The following is a 24,266-nucleotide window of genomic DNA, read 5'->3' as shown; positions in this document are numbered from 1 at the left end:
ATCTAAACCTACAGCCTCACGGTTATCAACTCTCAGGTTTTTCATAAATATCCAATAGGCCCTGTCAAGTTCAAAAACAGTCTCAGATGGAAATCCAGGGTTTGGTTAAGAAAAGCACAAATATTCAGCCCTTCATGTCCAGGAACAGACACATAAGTGTATTTGATGCTAAGTTGGTTGTGCAGGAAATACATGAATGGTTTCAGCGTTGTTTAAAGAGAATTAAAGTGCCTGCTTTTGAAGTGTGAGTCAGAGCTAGGGGGACAATGTGAGAGCAGCAACAGCACCCCCCGCCACACACACAGGACAGCCACCATGTGCACCAAGGCCCAGCAGCCCTCTTCCCATGGCCCCTGGGTGCAGGGCAACATTCACCATGCAGCTCTGAGGGTTGTAGGATCTGCCCTAGGATTTTTCTCAGACTCTAGAATACACTATTCACCATGGTATTTTCAGCCCTGAGATTTTAGGAAGTTACTATAATCATCTACTTTCCACCAGGATCCAGAACACCAGCTTATGTGGTTTGACCACCAGGTGGCAAAAGTTGCCTGAGGAAAAAACTATACGAGCTGCTTTCAAGAAAAACAACAGAAGAAAACAAAACAAAGGGGGGGAAAAAACCCTCAGGCTTTACTATGCTCCTGGTTTATTCCGATTCCATATTAACTCAAATAGACTTCTCTGTCATGTGTTTGTATTCCCACAGGATGTATTAATGCCATAACAACTCAGGTTCACTTATTTGGTCTTTTTTATTTATATATACATATTTTTTGTGAACTAGGCTAATGGGGAGGTAAGGTTAGCATACTTATGACAGAGAAATAGGAAATTTACTCTATTGGGATGGAAGAGGAACAAAAAAAGCAACAAAATCATGATAAGAACCAGCATGAAGAAGGGACTATGAATACAGCCAAACTACTAGATGCATCACAAGAAGTTTCTGGGACCCAGGAAACTGCAAGACAGCATGGTGGAAGCACTGTTGGGCAGCCTGCCTGTCCTGACTTCCTATGTGTACGTGGCTGAACAAGTGACTTGACCTCTCTCATTCTTGGTTTCCTCATCTACAGAACTAAGGTAACAGAATCTTGCTCATAGGCCTGATGTTTATGTAGAATATTAATTAATGAATGTAAAAGCGTAGAGTGGCTGGATGGAGCAGGACACTTAGTACATTAGTGTAATCTTCCCCTTCTGTCCCCGTCGCTTGTCTACTTTACCAATAGGCAGGAGGCTTTTCCCTAACTGTGGTCCACTGATTACTTCCTCTTCTACTTTCACTGAGATAAAAGACAGTGGGAAGATAATGATCATTAGTCAGTACTGAGTTAATACCGATTCTCTTGTGGCACCTACCACCTATTTTTCTAAGTGTTCTTTAAAATGATGAAATGTAACACACACTGAAAATTGGGTAAGACATAAACATTTGATATAATGAATACTTACAAAGAAAAGTCCCAGCTCTTCAAACATCTGATGTGTATTCTTTAACAACTACCACCTCTCCTCAATAAGCTTTCATATTAATTCTATTTCTTTTTGCACATTGTTTTGTGTCTTCTACATACACAGTATTTATAAATAATGACCATTTTGTTTTTTTCCTCTTGAAACTCGACACTCGTGTTTCCTTTTCTTGCCTCACTGAATGAGTGGGTGAGGATTTCCAATCAGTATTGAATAAAAGTGTTTATGGTGGACATCCTCCTGATCACAAAGGAGAGTCGTTTGACTTTTCATCTGGATATATAATGTTTATTGTCATCATTTAAAAAAATCACCCTTGTAAGACTGAGGAATTTTATTTTTATTGCTAGTTTGCTAAGGTTTTCTTTTCCCCCATAAATTGCTGTGGACATTTTCTGCCTCTATGGAACTAATTATGTCATTTTTTTTGTGCTAATGTGTCACCTGATAAACTACATAGATTTTACAATGTGCATATTTGCCTTCTATTCCTGTTATAAATATAACTTGTTTGTGAGGTATTATTATTATTGAGCATATTGCTGGGTCAATTTTCCTATATTTTATTTTGGATTTTTGCATCTTCATTCCTGAATGAGCTTGTTGTATAATTTCATTTGTTGCACTATCCTTGTGAATTTTATTACAAAATTTATGCTAACTCCATAAAATGACTATGTAAGAATACTATTTTTTTTTTGTTTTCTGAAATAATTTTCATTGAGAAAATTAAAATTATTTCTTTCTGAGAATTTGGAATCACTTGTCAATGAGATCATTTAGACTTGGTGTGTCCTATTTGGGATGACTTTCAAATGATTAAATCATTTAATTGATTCTAAGACTGTTCAGATTTTCTATTTCTTCTTGGGTCATTATTGGTAAGTTGTAGATTTCCTGTAATTTTTCCATTTCATTTTCAAAGTTAGTGGGATAAAGGTGTTTATATCCTCTTTATATTTTTTTAATTTCTCTAGGATCTGGGGGAAGTCCATTTCTTTATTTCTGATATGACTTTTACTTCTAATATAACTTTATTTCTGATAGGGTTATTTGTATCTTCTCTTTTTTTGTGATCAGCCTTGTATAAAATAATTACCAATTTTGTAAGTCTTTTCAAATCACCAAACTTTCTATGTATTTTTATGTTCTTCCTTATTTCATCTATATTTGCTGTTTCATTGATTTACTTATTTTTATTGTTTTATTTTTTCTGCTTTATTTATATTTATTTTGCTCATCCTTATCTAATTTGAGTTTGACGTTTAGATAGTTGATCTTTAGACTTCTTATAAAATATATTTGTTTAATGTTGTAAACTTCTCTTGGAGTTTTCTTGCTTTAGCTGCACTCTGTGTGCTTTGATGTTCAATGTTTTCATTATCATTTAGTTTGAAATATTTCCTAATTTCCATTGTCACTTTTTCTTTGACCCAGGTGTTACATATAAGTGTATTTCTTAGTTTTGAGACATTTGATGATTTTCTTATTATCTTTTTATAATCGATGTCCTCCATAATTTCACTATATTATGAGAACATATTCTATATGATTTGTATCCTTGAAAATGTATTGAGATCTGCTTTATAGCTGAGTATATGGTTAATTAAAAAAACCACATACTATGACCTCTAAGAAGCTATGGTATTATGAAGATCTTAGTGTAGGTATATAAGTAACTGTAATAAGAAGTAAGAAATGACAACTAATGCCATAAAGGTAGAGCCTATGAATTATGAGCATGGGAATAGTCAAGAGAAGAATTTCCACATGGGCATACCTAGCAAAAGATACTTTGAAACCTAATCATAATAAAAAGAAAGTCAGAACTCTTGGTGGAGAGTATCGTGGGTGAAGAGGCACTGAGACTGGAAAGAGCGGACATCGTAAAGGAAATAGGGCCTACTTCTGTTTGGCAAGGGCACAGAATGAATGAGTGAAGAAAAGGGCAATGGTGGAAAGAAGTTTGGGGCAAACTAATTTAGTATTGTTGGAGAAACATGTAGAAAGATTTGAGTTTTATTTTGAAAGTAGTAAAGAGACGTTGAAGGTTGTAAGCAGGGAAATAAGAGCTATGTTTTAGGTAGATTAATCTGACAGCCTGGTGTAAGGTAGTTCAGTACAAATCTAGCCTGATATTCTTTTACATTTCTAGACCTCCCAGGATGTGCTATTTATAATGATCCAGAACCTGAGCGAAAAGTGGGAGAGGAAGTGAGGTGATACTCGCAGAGCATTAAATTTTGTACCAAACTCTCTTCTAAGCATTTCATTATGTTATTATAATTTTAAAAATTTGCATACACTCACAGTAACCCTGTGAAACACCAATGATGAAAATTTCAATTATGTCCACTGCACTGAATTTACTAAAGGAAGAGAAGGCTAAGAGGCATTAAGATGTTCAAAAAGCAAAGGTTGAACTTATTGAATAATAACAAAAGTAACCTAATAACTTAGATAGTTTGCCAACTGAAATGAACAGGCATTTAAATTGAAACAATATATCTCGAAACTTCTTTTCTTGGTCATGTATTTTATGAGAGGGGCTACACACACGTTTTGTACTTACCCAAGGACTCTGCTTGGGGCTTCTCTGACAGCTCTCTATTATAATCAAGGTCTGAGTACTTCATTGTGTTGGAGTCAGAATGTTGACTACGGTATGAGAGTTCTCCACTGCTCTGATCACCTTGCACAGATGTTGACCAATTCTGATCCTCATATATTTTTCTGTCTTTGATTTCGGTAGCTAGCCAGTGTGAAGAGCATTTGTTAGATACAACACTAGAAAAAAGATTGACAATCATAAAATGCAAGAATGCTTTTCATTCTTTCCAGGCAATGTACCTGTTTCCTGTTGGGCGTCTTGGGCATTCATTCTCAGGATATGTTGCTGCCTTATCTGCTTAGCAAATCTGGCAGGGTTGTCCCATGGTATGTTGAACTTCTCAACATCTGTCCCCCACGCCATCCCAGAAGGCTTCAGTTTCCCTGCTTCGTCAACCTCAGAGAGCTTCAGGCTCTCAAAAGTAAACACCTTGAAGGCTCGTTCTACTTCACTCCAGCTCAAGACTTCTGTAAGAAAGCAGGACCCGTGCTTCTAGGAGTGCCCTTTATAGTACATAGTACAGCATTGGCAGAGAGACACAAATATATACCGGTCTGATTAGGGGAGCCATGCCATGAAGGGCACTGACCTAACTTAAAACCGGGCTCCACAAATCTGCATCAAATATCAAAGGTGCCTAGTGATAAGAAAACTGAACAGTCAAGGTCTAATTAATCAAGGTAATACTACCAAAATGCTTCTTTAGATGGTTCATAGTGTGTGGACTTTTCAGGGTACCATATTGGTTGAATGGGTTTACAACTCATTTATTTATTTATTTATTTTGCAAAAGTACCCTTTGATGCTGTTGTAATTTAAGCCAGAGAAATCATTCACTCATGTCTAATATAGGCTATTACAGTCAGTAAGATTTCTTGTTATTTTAGATTCTGGAAGGGTCTCCTCCCACCCATATGAATAGCTACTTTCCATAATTGCCCTTCAAAGTTTATCAACTTTCAATTGGCGTTAGTCATTGTGTATTTATTCCTTTATGGCACGTGTTCATCCATTTTCTCAACTGGTTATTGTATACTGGGGAGCCTTGCCATAGGTGCCTAATATTCACAGAAGAACATGATTTTGTTCTCTCACTTTAAAAGTTCAAGACAGAAGGCTGGGAGGAAGGAATGGACAGAATTCAGTGAGGAAAAATTCATTATTGTGGTAGATAAGTGTTTCAGAGGTTGCCTTCATTTTCTTCCCAACAGAGATGAAGACAGGGGCAGGGGTCCTTTTCAAAAATATGGCATGCATGGGGTGGGCTGGCAGTTTAAAGAGAGGCAAAAGAGTTACTGAATAAAGGAGAATTTGCTCATTCATTATTTCATAAATATTTTTGAGCACCTTCCAGATGTCAGTAACTAATAAAAGCTGGTGAACAAAGGTGATGAACTCAAACACTACAGTGAATCTCACCAGTATGCATATCCACAGGCACTAATTTAAAAAAATAACCTATAAGTAAATAGAAAGATTGGTACAGTAGAGGGAAGGGAGGAGGGGAGGGAGAAGGCTAGGAAAAGGGGACTGGACTAGAGCAAAATTTTATTTCATGTTTTTATAATTATGTCAAAATGAATCCCGATGTTACATGTAACTAAAAATGACCAATGGGAAAAAAAAGGAGGTGGTAGGCAGTTCAGATTTTACTCTTGAGGGGCAGGGGGTGGAGTGGGGGGAGGAGGGGGGAGATGCACAAGAAAATTGATGAAAATTGAATCACAATGATGAGAGAGAGATTTCCTTTCAAAAAAGCCTCTCCTACTTCCTGTGTTCTCCCCCTCTGACATCAATCACCTTTTAACCTTTCAACTAGTGAAGAAGCAGCCAGTTTCTGATGGAGTACTGTGCTCCTATCATGTGGCCAGCTAGTCATGTGATTAAATGAAGAGATAAATGGGGATGCAAACTTCAACATTAGCAATCAAATGGAGAGGGCATAGTTTCCACTTAAGAGGTGGGGACCCAACTGAAGTGCTGTTTCTTCCTCTTTGCTCTTCATGTCTTCATGTCAGGGCATGGTTATAGTCTCACTGTGAATTTTCTAAATCTACTACATAGGATCATTCAGTTGTTACCTTTTGCACTGGAATACACTGCTTTTATATTTTAATCTTAATATATATATATATATATATATATATATATATATATATAATCAAAATATATATAATCTAATGCCGCACACACACATATATAGTCTAATGTTACATCTGATCTATTGATTAGACTAGATATAAGGAGTTTCTTGATGAAATGAAATTAGAAACTTCAAGTTTCCTTTGAGTACAAAAATTTTTCATTAATTGTGGGTGGCTGCAACCAGAGAATATGAGAATTCAAAGATGGATAACTCTCTTTTGGGGCAAAGTTGCATGGTCAGGCTCGCCCTGCCCACTTGCCAATAACTACAATGCTATTGTAATCTTTTTGTGGTTTGCAATGATGATAAAGGGGTGCCACATTGAGAAAGTGAAGGCAAGGATGGCATTCTCCCAGGACAGGAATGTGGTTATCTTACGATGGCAGGTTTTTGTTTATTTTAAAAATTTCAAAAATATGTGAACTGTCATTTAAGTAGGATGGGATTACTACATCATCTCAATGACATCAACAGAGAGATGGGGGAAGGAGTCAGGGAAGAGGAAGGAAAGATGTGAATTACTCTGGTTAAGGAAACACAGTGGAAAGAAAACCTGGTGCATCAAATTGCAGAATGTTTTGCACCATGGCTGTGTTACCATTGCTACTGAGGATATTCAAAGTGAAAAAGTTGTAGTCCATCAAAATATTCATCTTAGCCCCTGAAAGATCTTTAAATGATCAAAATACATTTTGCAAATAAGGATGTAATTTGTAGAGGCACATAGGACCACTAATTAAGATGAAGTTAAGAAGAAACAATGTACTCACCACTTGTGCAGAAGTGCATAAGTTCATGGATGGTAGCTAGGCGTTTAGTGCTGTTCCAGGGTGGAGGCAGAGGGAACTGAAGGAATTCCCACAGTGGCAACTTGGATTGCATCTCCTCCTCAATTTGAACTGGGTCAATACCCTTTTGGTCCTGCCCAAAAAAAAAAAAAACAAAAAAAAAAAAAACATGACAGAAGGCATTAAAATAAGCCATCAAGTGCCTTATGCATATGGAGAGGCTAAACATGATACCTTCACTCTCGTTTATTTGGGAACAAGGGAAATCAGTGGTAATTGGGGAAGACAAACTTGGTATTTTGCTGAAGGTCACAAAAACTAGTTCTCACTTTGCCAGAAGTTCCCGGTACACAGAAATGACTGATCTTCATTTGCAGTGACAAACTGCCCAAGCCTCATATATATTCATCTCTTTCTTCTGAGATCCTTTTCTGGCTTCCACTGTTTTTCATACCAGCAGATATTTAAAGAAAATAACTATGAGGTTTTAATGCAATTTCGGTGGTAGTCATAATCAATTCAACAGTTAATAATATTAATCTTTCTTTGATGATTTCTCCTTTACCCATCTTTCTTTTCTGACATTCATACCTCGCCTATTACCTAGCTTTGATGAGGTTATCTAATTGATCCCTTCAGCTGGTGAATTTCAGGTGCACTTTTCAATCACCCTCTGGGCCACCTGATCCTTACCTTCAGTGCATATTTCCGGTGAGCGTAAGCATCGTGATAGTTCAGTAGGAGAGGGCCTTTGGGCACTGCTTTGGTTTCTCTTTCTTCTTCAGATAAGAATATTTCGTGGAGATTCTATTTAAATTGAAATACATACTCATTTAAGGAGAGACTATATACTTTCCCATCATGTAAAAACTCGTTGGCTAATTCATGCCATCTGACCTTTTTCTCCCTCTCGGAGAGGCAGAGAGAGGGCAGCATAGACACGATGTGAGCTGCGATCCGGTTGTCTAACCCATCTGCTCTCGGGGGTGGCCTCACCAGACTGGGAGGAACAAGATCCTCTTCAGTTGCCACGACCTATAGGAAAGAACCATTGGGAGGGATTGGCTGAACGGTCAACTCTTTACTGATACTCCTGAATTTCCATTGCTCTTAGTAAGAGGAGGACTGTTCCTCACACTAAAGTACTAGTGACAACAGCAGGAAAGTGTCAGCGATTAACACAGTAAAAGGAAAAATGTTTACAGTCTATGCATTTAAGTTGACATGATATTAATACTTGCATTAAAATAGATAACACAAAACACAAATGGTAAACACTAAACTTCAGCAGGAGTCAAAATAACAACAAAAATATTCATTCTTTCTCTTAAAGCACTGAAAACAGGACTAGTGCAACTTTGGATTTAATATTTAAATCCAAACTAACTGCCTGCCACATACTGCGCGGTAGCGCATCTTCATATCCATTAATTCACTTAACCCTCAAAGCAATCTTGGTTAGATACTATCTTCTATTTTATAGAGAACAAAAGTAAGGAGAGTGAAGTTAGATGACTGGTCCAAGTCTAGGGCTATTGAATAGAGGAATTGGGGTTCAGGCCAAGTCCTCATTATTTCTTCAAGAATAAAAAAGTGTAAGAAGATGAGATCAGTAATGGATATTAGTCTCCTTTATGTGGGGAGAGTGAGGTCTAGACAGATTAAATGCCTTATTCAGTTTTACATGGCAATCAGGTAAGAGGTTGAAATGTACTCAAGATAGGTAGCTAATGTATAGTCTCTTCACTATAATAATAATACAAAAATAATAAAATTATTCTCATGATTTTACATCCCTTCTAAGATTTCTCACTCAACCTTGGCAGTAGAGACTGGATAATTGGACTAGATAATTATTATGGGGGCTGTCATGTGCCCTATAGAATATGTAGCAGCATGGCTGGCCTCTACCCCTCTGATGCAAGTAGCACCCCATTGTGCTGGCAAATCTCCAGACATTTCCAAATGTCCTGTGGGAGACAAAAATAACTCCCTATTGAGTTTTGTTAGTCTACTCTAGGATAACAAAATAGTCTCAGTATTCTATTTTATTTTATTTTTATTTTTAATACTAGAGATTGAACCCAGGAGCACTTAACCACTGAACCACATCCCCAGATTTTTTTTTTTTTTTTGACAAGGTCTCAGTAAGTTGCTTAGGGCATTGCTTGCTAAGTAACTGAAACTGACCTTGAACTTGTGATCCTTCTGCCTCAAACTCCCCAGTTGCTGGGATTATAGGCATGTGCCATTGCACCTGGTTCAGTATTCTTTACTAACTATAAACACTTTACTTTCAAGAATCACTATTTCCAGTCTCTATCTTCCACCTATCTTGTGGACCTGATGCAACTTCGAAAGACCAATCAGAACTGTTCCACTTCCAAAATGGTAAAATCTAATGTCTGTTTCTGTAAAATGGCAATCTCCACGCTCTTATACTTCAACCTTTTCATTCTCTATTAAGAAGGCTTTACTCATTCGACACGTACCTAGTACCTACTGGGAGCCTTCCACGTGTTAGTAACTGAGCTCATTATCTTTCCTCTGGGTAATCTGGAACATAGTAATATTGAATACAACAACAATGACTATGGTGGGGCTGGGGTTGTGGCTCAGTGGTAGAGCGCTTGCCTAGCAAGTGCAAGGTGTTGGGTTCAGTCTTCAGCACCACTAAAAATAAATAAGTAAAATAAAGGTATTAAAAAAAAGCTTTCAAAATATTTTTTCAAAAAGAAAAGAATGACTATGGTAAATGAAACTATGATACTGTGAGCTCTTCAGAGTTTTTTTTAATAAATTTATTGACATAATAAAACTGTAGTCTTACAAAAAAACATTATGGGATGACAAAGGCAAATATTAGTGTGATTGATTAGAAAAGTAAGGTAGTCAATAAACAGAAAACTGTATAGTAGAGGTGACAACAGTGACAGGGTCTGAAAAGACTTTAAAATAAACATGGAACTAAGAATAAGCCTGGAAGACTGTGCAAAAAATTAGAGAATTTACAAGTTAGAAATCTTATTCCTCAAACAAAACTTCAATAGCAGACCCGAAATTAAGGTAGGAAATAAGTAGGAAGTTAAGGTAGATTTCCAAAAGGATATATTGAAAGAAAATTTAATGAGAATAATTCTAATATCCCAACATCTATCCAGTTATAATTAGGGTAAGTAGGAGAAACAATATTTGAAGGTACAATGGAAGGTTTATTTTCAGTATCCACTCACTAATTAACAACCCATACTCAGTGCCGACTAGGAATTAAGTGTGGTTATTGTGTGCTGGGCACACAGCAATGACTGAGACCACACTAGGCTCCTGCTGACATGGAGCGTGCATTCTATTGGGAGGAAAGCGGCAAGAAACAGGTTAATAAATAGATATTTTAAAAGGCTAATAAATACATTTTAATTACAATAGTTTAAATAAAACAAAGTACTGTGATGGAGAGTGCTGTGTGTGTGTGTGTGTGTGTGTGTGTGTGTGTGTGTGTGTGTGTATGGTGGAACTTCTTTAAATCAGGTGCTCCAGTGTCACTTCCACCAGACAGAGAAGTTGGGGTAAAAGGTTAAGGAAAAATTAAGTAATACATCTGAGGAAATCCCCAAAGACCTACGTTGATGAAAAATTGTGTGTGTGCGCGCCCATGTATGTATGTGTATGTGTGTTCATGTGGCATGCATGTGTTTGTGTGTCAGAGAAAGAGACATGGAGCAGGAGATGAGAAGAAGCTACAATGCAGAAACTAATTTTAAGGCCTTTATAGGATACTGTAAGAAATTGAATTTCACTTAGGATGTGATTAAAAAACAATTTATAATTCCTTTAGATCATGTTGACAGGATGAAAAAACAAACAAAACCATAGTTTTTACTATTGTTTGGATGTGGTTTGTCCAAATGTGTGTGTGTTACAGGCTTGGTTCTCAAGGTGATGGGACCTTAACAGGCAGAGCCTATTGGGCGGTCCCTGGACATACTGACTTTGGAAGGGACTGAAAGGTAGTTCTCATGGGAGCCTGAGTCCCTTCTCTTTCTTGGCTTCCTGTCTTGCCATGTGATCTCTCCCCTTCACACATGCTGTAGACATGATGCCATCTGCCATGATGAGACCTAGATAAGAGGCCCTCACCAGAGATCAAATCTATGAGGATGTCTGGTCTTGGACATTCAGCCTCCCCAAACTGTGAGCTAAATAAATCTCTTCTCTTTAAAAAGTTATCCACTCTCGGGGATTTTGTTGTAGAAACAGAAAACACACTAATACACCTGGACATAGTCTTTTATTATCAAATATAGAGAGCTGCAAAAGAAATAAAAAAAGAAGAAAGAAAAGAAAGATTAATTTTGGACATGCACCCGACTTCTCCTCAGCAAATCAGAAGGAAGAAGAAAATGGAGCAATGCCATTAAAATACTTTCCCATGCAGGTTGACTAGGTTCAAAAGTCATTTCTGCCACTTACTACTTGAACAAGCCACTGAACCTTATTATGGTTCCGTTTTCTGATCTGTAAAATGGGTGATAAAAATAGTTCCTGCATCACAGTATTGTTTTTAAAATTAAATGACTTCATATATTGAAAGCATGTAGAGCAGTGCCTGGTGGATATAAGTGCTATGCATATGTGGCTACTATGAATAACAATTTTTTTCGAATATACATAGAACAGTCACAAGAATTGACTGTGTACATCAAGTCACTGAAGTCACAGGAAATTTTAACTTTGTTAACTTGCAGATCAGGTTCATAGATAATAAAGCAATAAAATTAAAAATCAGTAATAAATTGTAGAAATAAAATTATTCATGGGAGAAATAAGTATATAAAAGATTAAGAACTGAATACATTGAAAATATCAACATGCAGCCAAAGAAATGCTCAAGAGGAAACATAAACCTAAGTAAGGCAAAAAAGACTGAAAATAAATGAAGATTTTAATTAAAGCCAAATACAAAATAAGCCCCCAAAAAGGATAGGGAAGAAAATAATGAAGATAAAGGAAGAAGTTAATAAACTCAAAAGTAAAAAGGAGTTGGCCAATGAAACAAAATGCTCTTTCTTTGGAAAGACCAATACAATAGATAGCAATGATTAGCAACCATATTAGCCAGCTTTTTGTTTGTGCAACCACAATATCCAACAAAAACAACTTAGAGGAGGAAAAGTTTATTTCAGCTCACAGTTTTGGAGTTTTAGTTCATGATGGGCCAAGTCCATTTCTCTGGGTCCAAGCAGAGGCTGAACATCATGGAGGATGGGTGTGATGGAAGACCCCCCATGGCAGCCAGGCAATGGAGAGAGGGCAGGGGGAGGGAGCCACAGGGAAGATGAACCTTTCCAGGACCCCCACCCCCCACACACAGTGAAAGTTACCACCCAGTCAGTCCATTCAAGCTAGGATGGACTGAGAAAGCTACAGCTCTCCTGATGGAATCATTTCACGTCTGAATATTCCTACATTAGCGCAGGAGGTTTTATGGGACAACTCAATATCCAAACCATACAGCAACCAAGATCAAGAAAAGAGAGGGTACAAATAAATAACAACATCAGTCATGAGAAGGGAACATCACCAGATATTATGTTACTAGTGTGGCTGGTCTTTACTTTGCACAGGTAGGCTGGGAACACTGATTTTCCTCATGGTCCTGGCTCATGCCTTCATATGTCTATATTTGACCTCCATATCTTTGCCTCTTTCTTGATAATGTCACTATGTCCCTTTCCCCATCAGGCTTTCCATCGGGCAATTCACTCAGCCTTTAGCACACTACTAACATTACATTAGTATACAGAGGAACCTAAAAACACATGCAAGTGAATAATACATACAGCTTGTACCATATCAAAAATCCAAATTAAATGGACACATTTATGTGAAAAACACTAGTAACTAATATTGTCATCAAGAGTAGAAATGTCTAATTAAATCTATAGGTTCAAAATAACATTTAAAGATAGCTGAAGACCACTACCCACCCCACCTATCCTTGTCCTCTTCTTCCATTAAAACAATACTAGCAAAAGAGAGTTTTAAGGATATGTTCTCTCAAAACTTAGGGGAGTATTAAGTGGAATTCCAGAGCATAGCAAAAGAAAGAGGATTAAAGCTGCTAACGAAAGCCAACTTTGGTTTTATGAAAAAATCTTTGTAACTGAGAATACATTCAGGTATTATGAGTATAATTTTAAAATAGTGTTAAAAGTGGAAATAAAGAGAGATGAAGGGGCTCACTCAAGGCTACCCTCTGGAAAAAGTCCACCCACCTGTTCTAGAATACAATGCAGTATCAGGGGTACAGACATGAATTCCTCTGGGATCGGATTCAGCAAATCATTGTAATATCTCATGTCTACCTCAGTTGCGGTGACGAAAGTTGCTGTAAAATACACAAAACTTTATTGCTCCATTAAGATGTGCTTTCCATTTCATCCATTAAAATTTCACGCATAAATTCAAACAATGACCTTGTACTAATAACATAGGAACTGTCAGTGGAAAGGTAGCTGAAGACATTAAGAAAGATAGTCATTACTCTTTAAAGTGCCCTCTCATGATGTTGATCCTCCAGCCACAGATTTCATACATGCCTGGTGGTGGAGCCGGTGGTTCTTCACTTTGTGCTTTCTTCTTTCCAGGGGTAGAGTGTGGAGTCTGTGTGAAAAATAATGAAAAAGACACACTGAGATATCCAGCTGAGAGGTGCTTTCATTGAATGCTGCTATGATATCAATAGGATTCTGGGATAAAATCATCTAATATGATAGAAGGAAAAGGACTTGTCTGAAGAAGGAAAGAAGGAGTGGAATGGGTGTGGATCCATGTCAGTTTTTCCTAACAGCCCACTGAGCAACTTCAGGGAAGGTGATAGGCTGATGGTGCACTGAGAGTACAAAATATTTTCTTCCCTGGGTGACATGGAGTCACGCCATCCTCTCTCTTCCAATCAATCCTCCAGTGCTTCTCCACTGCCTTCAGGATAAAACCTAACCAAACTCATTATTAATTCAGCACTAAAAGACTTTCCTGATCTGCCTCCCACCTCTACAGCTTTATTATACTGTTGATCTCCCTGTTGCATAGGCAGCCTGGAAATACTGAACTTCCTGTGGCCAGGGCTCCTGAAATTTTACTTTGTTCCTGTGACTTTGTACCTTGTACCTCTTTGTCTCTTTCTTGAGAATGTCATGTGTACCTTTCCATCACCAGGCAATTTGCTCAGCTCAGAATTCACATTACCAACCCTCCTCTCCACCCTACTCCTCTTCACACCAGGTGAGATGCCATTTCTCTTTGCTTCTGCTGTGGTCTGAGTTGACAGCTCCTGGCATTCATCATGCCATGTTGCAATGGCAGTGGCCTCTGACTTCCATGAGAACAGGGAGTGAGTCTTCACTGTTGTGTTGCCAACACCTTTCACAGTGTTAATAGGCACTAAATAAGTGTTGTGATTACTTTCTCAATATCCCTCTCCTTGCTCTACATGTTGATCATCACTCCACGTGTTGACCAGTGGGTTCCATCCACATCTTTGTGAGGGTCAGAGACCCCACCACTCAGCTCTTCAACATTGTGCCTAGGGGGCTTTTCCTTGTACCCAAACTTAAATATTAAATTCCAACCAGCTAGTATTACCTCGACACAAGTTTTTATGTCATCTTTCCTTCGGACGCTTGACAAAAGACTTTTGAACCATGCCTACCTCAGAAATCACAGGTTCTAGGAGAGTTTTCTCAGTCACTGCCAGCGGGACATTGATAAGGTTCATGCTTTCCAAGTAGTGCTGGTGTTGCCTTTTCCAGTCCAAGCTGTCATACATCAGGCAGGCAATATTTTCAAAAATTTCGGTGCCCAATTCCATCTACAGGTGAGAAGATGAATGACAATTGGCTGTTAGTTTCATACCAGCTACAGGTGAGACGATAAATGACACTTGGTGGTTCGTTTCATACTATTGTAAACAGGTGCGTGTTTGTGTCCCCCTTGCCAACTAAATCTATCAATAATTTATAGAAAAAAAAAACCCTTGAATCCCTGAGTCACACTGGGTTCCAGTTCTGGTGACCAAATCTGTATCCCTGGACCCTTCTTTTCTTTTCTTTTTTTTTTTAACTAAATAAATACAATCTGGTCAGTAGTTTCTACAGAGTGACTGTTAAACTTTTGTTATCTCAGTTCCTTAAACATGTTAGTTAATTTGGATATCCTTAGCCAAAGACAAGTGATAGATGATTTCTTACCTGTCTGTGCAGGTAGCACAATGGAACTGCTTGCTCAGCTTTCTGTATCATCCACTCCAGGATGCTACAGTGAGTGTGCAAACGATATTTTTTTCTTTCCTCCATGTTTACCTTCTTTCCTTTAACCTGGGCTAACTTTAAGGAAAAGCACTAAAATTCCAAGTACATTATTGCTTCTATAAGGTCCACAAGTTTTATGGGTCCACAAGCAAGTTATAGGTCAGGTGCTCTTATTACTTGTGCTTTCATTTCCAGGAGTAATTTCCCAGGAGTAGGGGATCTCTGTGATTGTTGTGTCTGCTTGGAAGCCAAGAAGGAGTAAATAGGCTCCACCTATTTCTGAGTTGAAGAGGTAAGGTAGAACGAGAGCTTCCTGTGGAGACGGGGAATCATAGTCTGGCAGAAGCCCAGGGAAGTGCACAGCTCTGCCCATCATAACACACCGATTCATTTGGATTCATGTGCTCATGCTAAGATAGAGATGTTTTTTGATTAGGCTTCAACCTGGCATTCCTTGCCTAAATACATAGAAATACATTTTCGTTTGTATTTCTAGGAAATGTTGTAATGCATCTGCCCAGTGATCCCTTAGCTTAACCTAGTTAGTTCATTTTAAAATCAAGCACCAAATGATATGCTAAAGGCCAGCAAATTATTTCAGCAACCGGGGTTTAACTTGAGATATTGCAGATGTTGTACATGAGCAGTTAGCACATCTTGATGGGCATTTATTTGATGTAAATCTTTCGTTACCTTGGCTGAGCAGAAATACAGCCTGCTTGTTTTCAGCCAAGGTTACAAATACTTTCCTCCATCCAGAGAGGAAGAAGGACTCCTTGGCTGGCTCTGTTGGCTATGAGGCTGTTATCAACTTATAGATAGATCTGAGAGTGCAACACAATATAAGTGGTCTGCTTCTGCTAGAAGTAGATTATATTTTTTTATGTTTATCATGTGGTCCTAAGTTTAAAACAAACTTTTATCTTCACTACTAAGTCCAATGGCCTTCTGAAGTCCAACTTTATTGTTGAGTATTATTCAAGACTCTTCCTTTCCCGTCATCCTGAATAGTGGACCTTTCACTCACAAACTATGAAGTACACCTTGACTCTAAAACCTTACTGCAACTGGATTCACACCAAAGCGCTGGCATGAATGTGATACTCAAAATTACTTGCAAATCGACTTATAGCAGTGAGTGTGACCAGCTGGGCAGCACAGCCTTAAAGGGCTTTCTAGAGAGCTCAATATCATTGATGCCAGTTGCCCTCATGACTCAAATGTACATATGGGACATTAAACTGCTAAATCGAAGTCAGGAATGCTTTGTCATAATTAGTAAGCTGATAATACCTTTTCGACAAAAATATTTTTTTTTCCAAATTTTAATTGTCCTTTAAACTCTTCTCTATAATTGGTATAAAAGAAAATACAGCCACTATCACATTCTTTAAAATTAAATGGTTAAACTTCTTAATGAATAGAAAGTTGTGAACACTTGGGAGTAGGAGGCAGGATTTCAGGAAGGGTGCTGGGCCTTTTGAAGTTGTGTTTATATGTCACTGTATTCATATCCATGTCCCTATGATGCAATGGAATGCACTCTCTTTTGAGTTCAATATATTTCAGCTTTTCTCAGTCTGTGCCTGGGTAGTAAAAAAGATTCACAGAAGAGAGCTCTCCCTAGTGAAGGAACAAAAGGTACTTGATTGGAGGCTGCCTTAGCATCAATTCCCCAGTTCTTGGTGGGGCAGATGACAGTAGGTCCTTTTCTGAGCTCAGCATTGGGAAGCAGAGAGTAAAAGGGAAGGCAGGAAGACTCTCCACCTCTAGATGAAGGGGCGGAAAGGGGCAAAGGCAAAGTCCAGAGTAACCAGTTTTCCTAAAACTGACTCTGTCACCAGCTACAGCTTTTTTACATCCAGCTTCATTTTGCACCTATTGCCCAAGGCTAATGTTTACTCTGGCTGTTGACAAGTGACTCAAGCGTTCTGTTTCTGCATAGTGACATCTAATGCTGTATGTTGAGAGTCTTTGCAAGTCAAACACAGTTAACCAAGGCTACTTACTCAAGTCAGAAGCTCCTATTCCCCAGCCTATCGTCACTGCTCTTTGGCTGTTACAGGTTTTGATCTCACTCCTCTCCTAGATAGTGGGCTTTTTTTTATGTTCCCTGTTTTCAGTCACTGTAATAGACACCCATCTACCATCTCTACCCACTTTGCCCTGTTCCTTTCAGAGCACTGGCTGCATGTGGTCCCTCCCTAACATTCTGCTTCAGTTCCACTCCTTTGATGCTGAAATATATAGCCTGTTTGTTGGGACTGGGGGTTGAGCAGAAAGTGGCAGGAGAAGTTTTCTGCTTCTATCTTTGTTTTAATAATGGAGGGATGCCTGAACACCTTCCATAGCATCCTTGAAAAGTAGTTACTTGAACTTGTTAAGGGGGGAAAAAAAAAAAACAAAACTCTCATGCATTTGGGATTTGCTACATTTCCAAGTATCTGATTTTTCCCTTTTCTGAATTGACGGAAAACTAGAGTGTGCTTCATATAACTCATGGATCTATGACTAGATCTATGACTCCTGGATCACTGCTTCTCTGGTTCATGGTTTTAGTTTTGCCTCCCTGCAAGTTCCTCAATAGCAGGGGTCAATAGATGTCCTCAGAAAATTTTACCTGTTAATTGTTGGGCCAGAGGTCAAGTCATCCTATTAGGAAAGAGCTTATTGGTCAAATAAGGTAAAAATATAATTTTGGCGTTAAAAGCAAGGGTTTAGAAAAACAATGTTTGAACTAATATATCTCTGATATATGAGAGAGGTAATACAATTAACTATACAATTTACTACTTTCACAATAAATATATATTAACATTTTAATTACTGCCTAGAACATTACTGAGATATGAAACAAAGCCATGTACCACTAAATAAAAGAAACACCTAATATTTATCTTCATCTTATTCTACATCTTATTCTTTATCACTAGTTTATATGCTAAAAGCTACGGAATCAGATTATAATTGCAACTGGGCATTTAATGTTATCCTTGTCCTGAAAATGAAGGAGCCTATCACAACATGTTGCATAGGTGCTCAGTAAATATCAACAGAATGAGTGAATGGGGCAAATGGACCAGGGTAACATACCAAACCCACACACCCTCACTGACAAGTGTACTAACCATCATCTTGTTGTCTGACCAGTCAGAAGGAAAATTGGCTTCTTTGACCGTGTATTCAAGTCGGGCGACATCAAAGAGATTTGTTTCAGGTTTCTCGTTATTCAGGATTGGTTCCAAGTACTTCCAAAAAATTTTGAGTTCTTTTGTGGTGTTTTCTTTCTTCAAATTTTCAGCTTCTTTATCTAATAATAGCAACATGTTTTACTACAAAATGAGAGTACTGAATTTCTTCTCACTTTAACTGGAAAAGTGAGTCATGGGCATTGCAAGATATCTATACTATATCAAGAAAAAGAAAAAATGTAATTTGGGGAAGTTTTTGAAACCAGACAATATAATTATGAAATCAGAATATTTTACTTTTGAGGTTGATATTAAAGTGAGCTCATTCACCTTGATTTTATAGTTGAGGCCCAGAAAGATTATGATGAGGACACACATTTTGGAAGCTAAATATGCTCAGTATTCTTATCACTTTGAGATTGCGTCTATACAGGACCAGTTTTTCTGGCAAATCACTTTTTGACCATATTTGGGTCTGCTATGTAACTGTTAAAAACATAGTTGATTCACTTCTCCTTCTCACATGGCTAAACAAACTGGATGAGTGATTTGTGCTTTAGTTAACTTTTTGGTCACATTAAAACAGCTACAGACTCTTTTTCAGGCATTTGTACCCTGACTGGAACATAACGACAGATTTTGATAAAGTTACACACAACATTTGTCTAAAACATTTATGCTTGTTATATCTGTAATTGAATAGTAGGTTTCTACCACTGAGGACTCATTATTCCATTATAAAGTCTATTTTTATGTTAATTTATTTTTATTCATTAAACATTTATGGAAAGACTGTAGTTGGTACTTATGCGACATTTTTTTCACCAGCTTCACTGAGAAATTATTTAATGTAACTAGCCTTTGAGATGGTCAGCAGTAACCTGGGATTGAATCTCAATTCTTTTATTTAATAGCTACCTCTAGTCTGAGAGTCCTTTTTGGTGAGATGGAAATAATAAAACGTACTTCCTCAGGATGTTGAGCAAGTGCATGAATCAATGCACTTAATAAAGCCGTTAGCGCTAAGCCTTGTCCTAAGACCTGTGCCCAGTAATGATAGCTATTATAATCAGGGGTAGTGATTTCTAACGTTGAAAAGCAATTGAAAAAAAAACATAGTGTTACAGAAATTGTGGTTGTATAAGTTAGAAAGCTCTGTGCAAATATTATTAATAAACAGCAGTGAAAGCAACACATATGGCAGAAAGAGCTGGGATTTCTGGAAACACAGGCTTGCACTGAATCCCCATTCTGCTGTTGAAAGTACACAGTAGCTTTCTGTTTCTTTCCCACAGAGGTGGTCTAGCACAATTCGCTGAGTTGAAGACCCAAAGGCTCAAAATGACTGAATGGCAATATGGTTGGGATCTTATCCCATAAGTTTGAATTCTCAGGACAGGATGGTAAAGTGCCCCCTCTGACTTATCGCAATAAACCAGTAGCAGAGTAGGGCAAGAATCCAAGGCTGGGACCTCACTTGGGTCATTTGGTGACTTGTGGTTTTTACAAGAACATTATCAACAGCAGTCCACCCAGAGTATACTTTGGGTAAAAGTTAGAGATCAAAAGTTCCTGAGAACTGTAGTTGCATAACCAAATTTTCTGACTTGCAGTCTGGGTTGTTTTTTTTTTTTTTTTTTTTTATGGCTACAAAGGGGTATAAACACAGGGTATGATTTTAATTTGCAAAATTTACGACTCTTGGCTGATACAGGCAGAATCAATAGCAAATCAAAGCCTTGAAAAGATTTAATAATGTATGTATTATAGGACTATGTTTTGGACAGCAGATTGCATTTGTACTTTAAGGACAGTGGGTAATGTCGAAAGACTCAGTAAGTTGTGTAGCAGACTGCATACCTTCTGGCTGAAGAAAAACTTCCTGCTGCTGGCTAACTGTTGCCAGGTGTGTCTGCAGAGGTTCATAATTCTCTGAAGATATTTTAATCACGCTGGTTATGGGAATGCCAAGCTCAGTCATAATGGCTAATAGCTGAGGATTGTTGAAGCCAACAACAATAATGTAATGTTGGGCACCATCATCTGGCTCATCGTCTGTTCAAAATACCATAAAGAAGAGCAGCCATCATTGTAAAAGAGAACAGGTTGTGCTCAGCCAGTTCAATGGCTATATATATTATGCATGCATTTATAATCCCTCCCGCTTGCCAAAAAATCGGTTTTGTTGGCTGGAATGCAGTAGTGTTGACTGTTTTTCATTACTGCCTTTCCAGTAAGAAGATTGTGGCCATTTTACAAAATATTAAATCACTTTTTCAAATGAGACATAGGTGTAATAGGAGGACAAACATACGTGAGGCCTGTGGTCATGAAAAACGTGTGCTTGGGTCTTGCCAGAGTTTAGCCTATAGTAACTTCTTTTTTTTTTTTTTTTTTTGGGTTCTAATCTCTTTGGAGCAACATCTGGCTTTACTCCTGAATTACAAGTAGCTGCAGTTTTGTGGTATTTTATAGGTAGAGGTGTTTACAGGAGAGGGAAATATTGAATATGGATGTGTTTTCTACCAAAGTTACGTCAGTGATTGTGAATTCTGAGGATTGGTTGTGTAGCAACTATACATTATTTTTTAAAAAATACACATTTTCTCTATTTTTTCCTAAATATAAGATTCATATTAACAAATGAGCTTATCTGAGAATGTGATATTCTGGGGGGTGAGAATCATTGTCATACTTTAATACTGATATTTAATACTGATAATGCATGGCACATAAAAACATTACATTCTACAAGAGCCCATCAAGACCAGTTTATGAATAGTACAACAGATGCACAGCTTTCCATTTTTTTTTTTTTTATGTAATGATTTTTCTTCTGTCACTCAACAAGTCAGTGCTGATTTTACCCATGAACTCTGTATCATTGCTTCTTCGTCTAGGGTACGTAGAAGAGAGCCACGGGAGATAACTGATAATGGATATGAAAGTTTACTGCCCCCTCCTTTAAATATGATGCAGACTTAAAACTGTTCAAAAATACATCTATTAATTAAAATAAGTAAATAAATAAATAAAATGCAGATAATAACAAGTAGCTCCTTTTGGGTTCAGGGGAGGCAGCAATGAATCACTAATACCTGCCCAGGATAAACCATTTTTATGTTGATAATTTAAGATTAAAGAAAATTCTAGATGCTCTAATTAGGAAAAAGTGATAATGGGAGAAGTTGGAGTCAGGAAGTTCAAATTAAGTGGCCTGATTTCATTTCCACTGTTTTTGACCCTCCACAACACTCACTTTTCACTTTGTTTTACTTTCCTTTATGTTCCCAAGAAGATCATCTGCTCCTTGGTGGCACAATCAGCTCACTATCTCACTCCTCATCTGTGCTATATAAATGTGCCCAGTGAGACCCATGCTACATAATATATTTGCTAAAAACATAAATGAATTGCAAATAGAAAAACTTTCCTCTTAGAGTGTCATGGAAAGTTAAGTGATTTATGGTTTTATCAAGAATGAAAAGGCTGGAAAAGATTGAGCATAATTATCCGAATGATCTCTCGAGTATGTCATACGTGGTAAAACAAGAATCCAAAGGCAAAAGGCAACCAATAGAAGCAGCGCCTTACTGACCGATGTAGCGGCTGGTTTCCTCCTGTTCTCTCCTCTGCTTCAGCTCCGTGGTCTTCTTCACCGTCGTGTTGACCTCGGGCTGATCCTTGCCCTTTCCTTTAGCAACCTTGGCATTTGGGGGCTTCTTCTCCTTGGGAGATTTGGCTTTCCCTTTGTCCTTTTCGATCTTAACTTTGTCATCTGTTACCTGAAAAGAGAGAATACTTTTTTTTTTTTCTTTTAACTCCAAATCATACAGTGAGCAAGCGATTCAATATCAGGTGAATTAATCCTTTATTTCAATCCATCATTATTTATTCTTTTTTTTTTCTCTCTCTCTCTTTTTTTTTTTCATTCTTCAAGCCAGGATAGTGGGGATTCCAGTTTGAACCTAGGGTGTGATGAGGCACATCTATGCATGAAGGACTGGAGGGGTGGGTGCCAGGAAGTTGCTCAAAGAGCCTGGAGGGAGAGAGTTCATCCTACCAGAGACTGTGGCCTAAGAAGCCACTTCAGATGTTTGGAGGCAGAGCCAGGAGGATGGCACTGAGTATGTTGTGGTGTGGGGAATTTAGGTTCATCTTCTAGCCCAACCCTGGGGAGCCCCTGCCTGAGTTTCAGAGAGAATTGAGTTTGGTCATAAAATACAAACACAATAAAAACTAAAAATACAACAGGGAAACATAAAGAGTAGAAGAGTAGTTACTTTTTTTTCTAAAATCTCCTTGACAATGTTTTTCACAGTTTAAGTAACGTATTGCCCATTTTTAAAGGTGAAAAGATTCTTTTGGGAACCTAGCACTAACAGATTGTTTTTATTATAATCCTACTTAAACATACAGATATAACTTAATGGCTGCTTTTTGATACATTCAAAGATGGGATCAGCATAAAACATCAGTTGGTTGTTTGCAGTGTTCTTAGATCATGTTGTGAAGACACAATTTTCCCACCATTTTTTTTCTTTTCAAACAATTGCCAAAAAATTTATGCAGTATTGAATGATATAATTATGCTTCCAATGCACAAGTTTATAAATACAAAGCATTTATTATCATTAAAATAATAAGGCAGAGCCAGATCATAAGATGGCTATTCAGAAGATCCAGAATATTATTATTTTTCCCACACTCAACTAAACTGAAAATAAAAATAATTAAAATTATTGTATCAATGTCTTGGACTCTGATGTCTGTTTCTCTAAGGTCATGAAAACTAAGTCTGAAAAACTAAAAGACGTGAGAGATGGGGAAAGGAGAAGATGTGGCGCTTTGGCAACCAGTTAACAGAATGTGACAGAGAAGACAGGGGAGAAGATGTCCTCCTATCCAGGTTGTTTCTGGCTGTCAAGGGTTCCAGAGCACCTGGTTCATCTTTGGTACCAGAAGTGATGTTGGTGGTGCCCATGAGTCTCTGTGTGTGCCTAGCACCTTGGCTCCTGTGGTGGCACAACTCCACTGTCCCAGTACCTGCTCCTCAGCATCAAGAGGAGGCATCTGAAGAGGCTGCAGGTGTCACTCACAGCTTTGGCTAGGAGCAGGTATAGGCTAGGAAAGGGCCCCATCATTTCTGGTAAATGAAGAGAAGTTCAATGTGGATCTAATAGTGACTCACAGTAAGGTGTTGGCATGGTGGAGGATAGATTTCATATACATTTTGCATGTTGAAAATGCAGGGATTGAAAGATTAGGTAGGAGCATGAGTAAGCTGGCACATTAAAGATAATTCCCTGGATTTTAGTTTGAACTACTAGGTGGTCGATGGTGCCACTTACAGAGATAGAGAAGATTACGTGAGAAATGGGTTTAACTGAAAGTGGGAAGACTGTTAAGAGTGATCAAGTTACATAGGAGATGCCCATTTGATCTGAAGGAAGAAATTGAATACACACATTTTCTTCTCAGTTGCAAATTCAGGAGTGGGCAGTGCATAGGTAGAAGTGTGAAGACGTGGATGGCCTTGGGTGAGTGTTCTTGAGAAATACAGGAACTGAACCTGGGATCCTATTGGAAGCTCTAACACAAATAGGAGGAAATGCCGGCAGAAGAGACAGAGAAGTAGCTAAAAGGCAGGAGAGGAATATATAGTGTGAAAACAGAGAACCACAGGACCAAGAAAGACCAAAAGATGAGTGGTGGAAGTTGTGGATAACATTGTGGAGTGTG

At 38.0% G+C, this 24,266-nt stretch overlaps 1 protein-coding gene across 2 annotated transcripts in view; it reads right to left on the bottom strand.

Annotated features, from left to right (window-relative positions):
* Spag17 (sperm associated antigen 17) overlaps positions 1–24,266 on the bottom strand; it is a 212,105-nt gene that overhangs the window by 118,408 nt on the left and 69,431 nt on the right. Inside the window, exons 5-15 of one of the 2 annotated variants that reach the window (XM_046458329.2) lie at positions 22,123–22,309; positions 20,385–20,579; positions 18,462–18,643; positions 14,736–14,894; positions 13,624–13,687; positions 13,300–13,412; positions 7,922–8,059; positions 7,718–7,831; positions 7,007–7,157; positions 4,330–4,557; positions 4,052–4,231 (exon numbers count right to left, since the gene is read on the bottom strand). In XM_046458329.2, coding sequence (XP_046314285.1) covers positions 4,052–4,231; positions 4,330–4,557; positions 7,007–7,157; positions 7,718–7,831; positions 7,922–8,059; positions 13,300–13,412; positions 13,624–13,687; positions 14,736–14,894; positions 18,462–18,643; positions 20,385–20,579; positions 22,123–22,309 — 1,711 coding nt within the window. The remainder of the gene's footprint in view (positions 1–4,051; positions 4,232–4,329; positions 4,558–7,006; positions 7,158–7,717; positions 7,832–7,921; positions 8,060–13,299; positions 13,413–13,623; positions 13,688–14,735; positions 14,895–18,461; positions 18,644–20,384; positions 20,580–22,122; positions 22,310–24,266) is intronic. The other variant, XM_058583589.1, reaches the window with a different exon arrangement.

This window comes from Marmota monax, unplaced genomic scaffold (genome assembly GCF_021218885.2).
Source record: "Marmota monax isolate L192 unplaced genomic scaffold, Marmota_monax_Labrador192_F-V1.1 WCK01_AAM20220418_F8-fsc00087, whole genome shotgun sequence".
Lineage (NCBI taxonomy): Eukaryota > Metazoa > Chordata > Mammalia > Rodentia > Sciuridae > Marmota > Marmota monax.
This window is presented reverse-complemented; position numbering and strand designations above follow the sequence as displayed.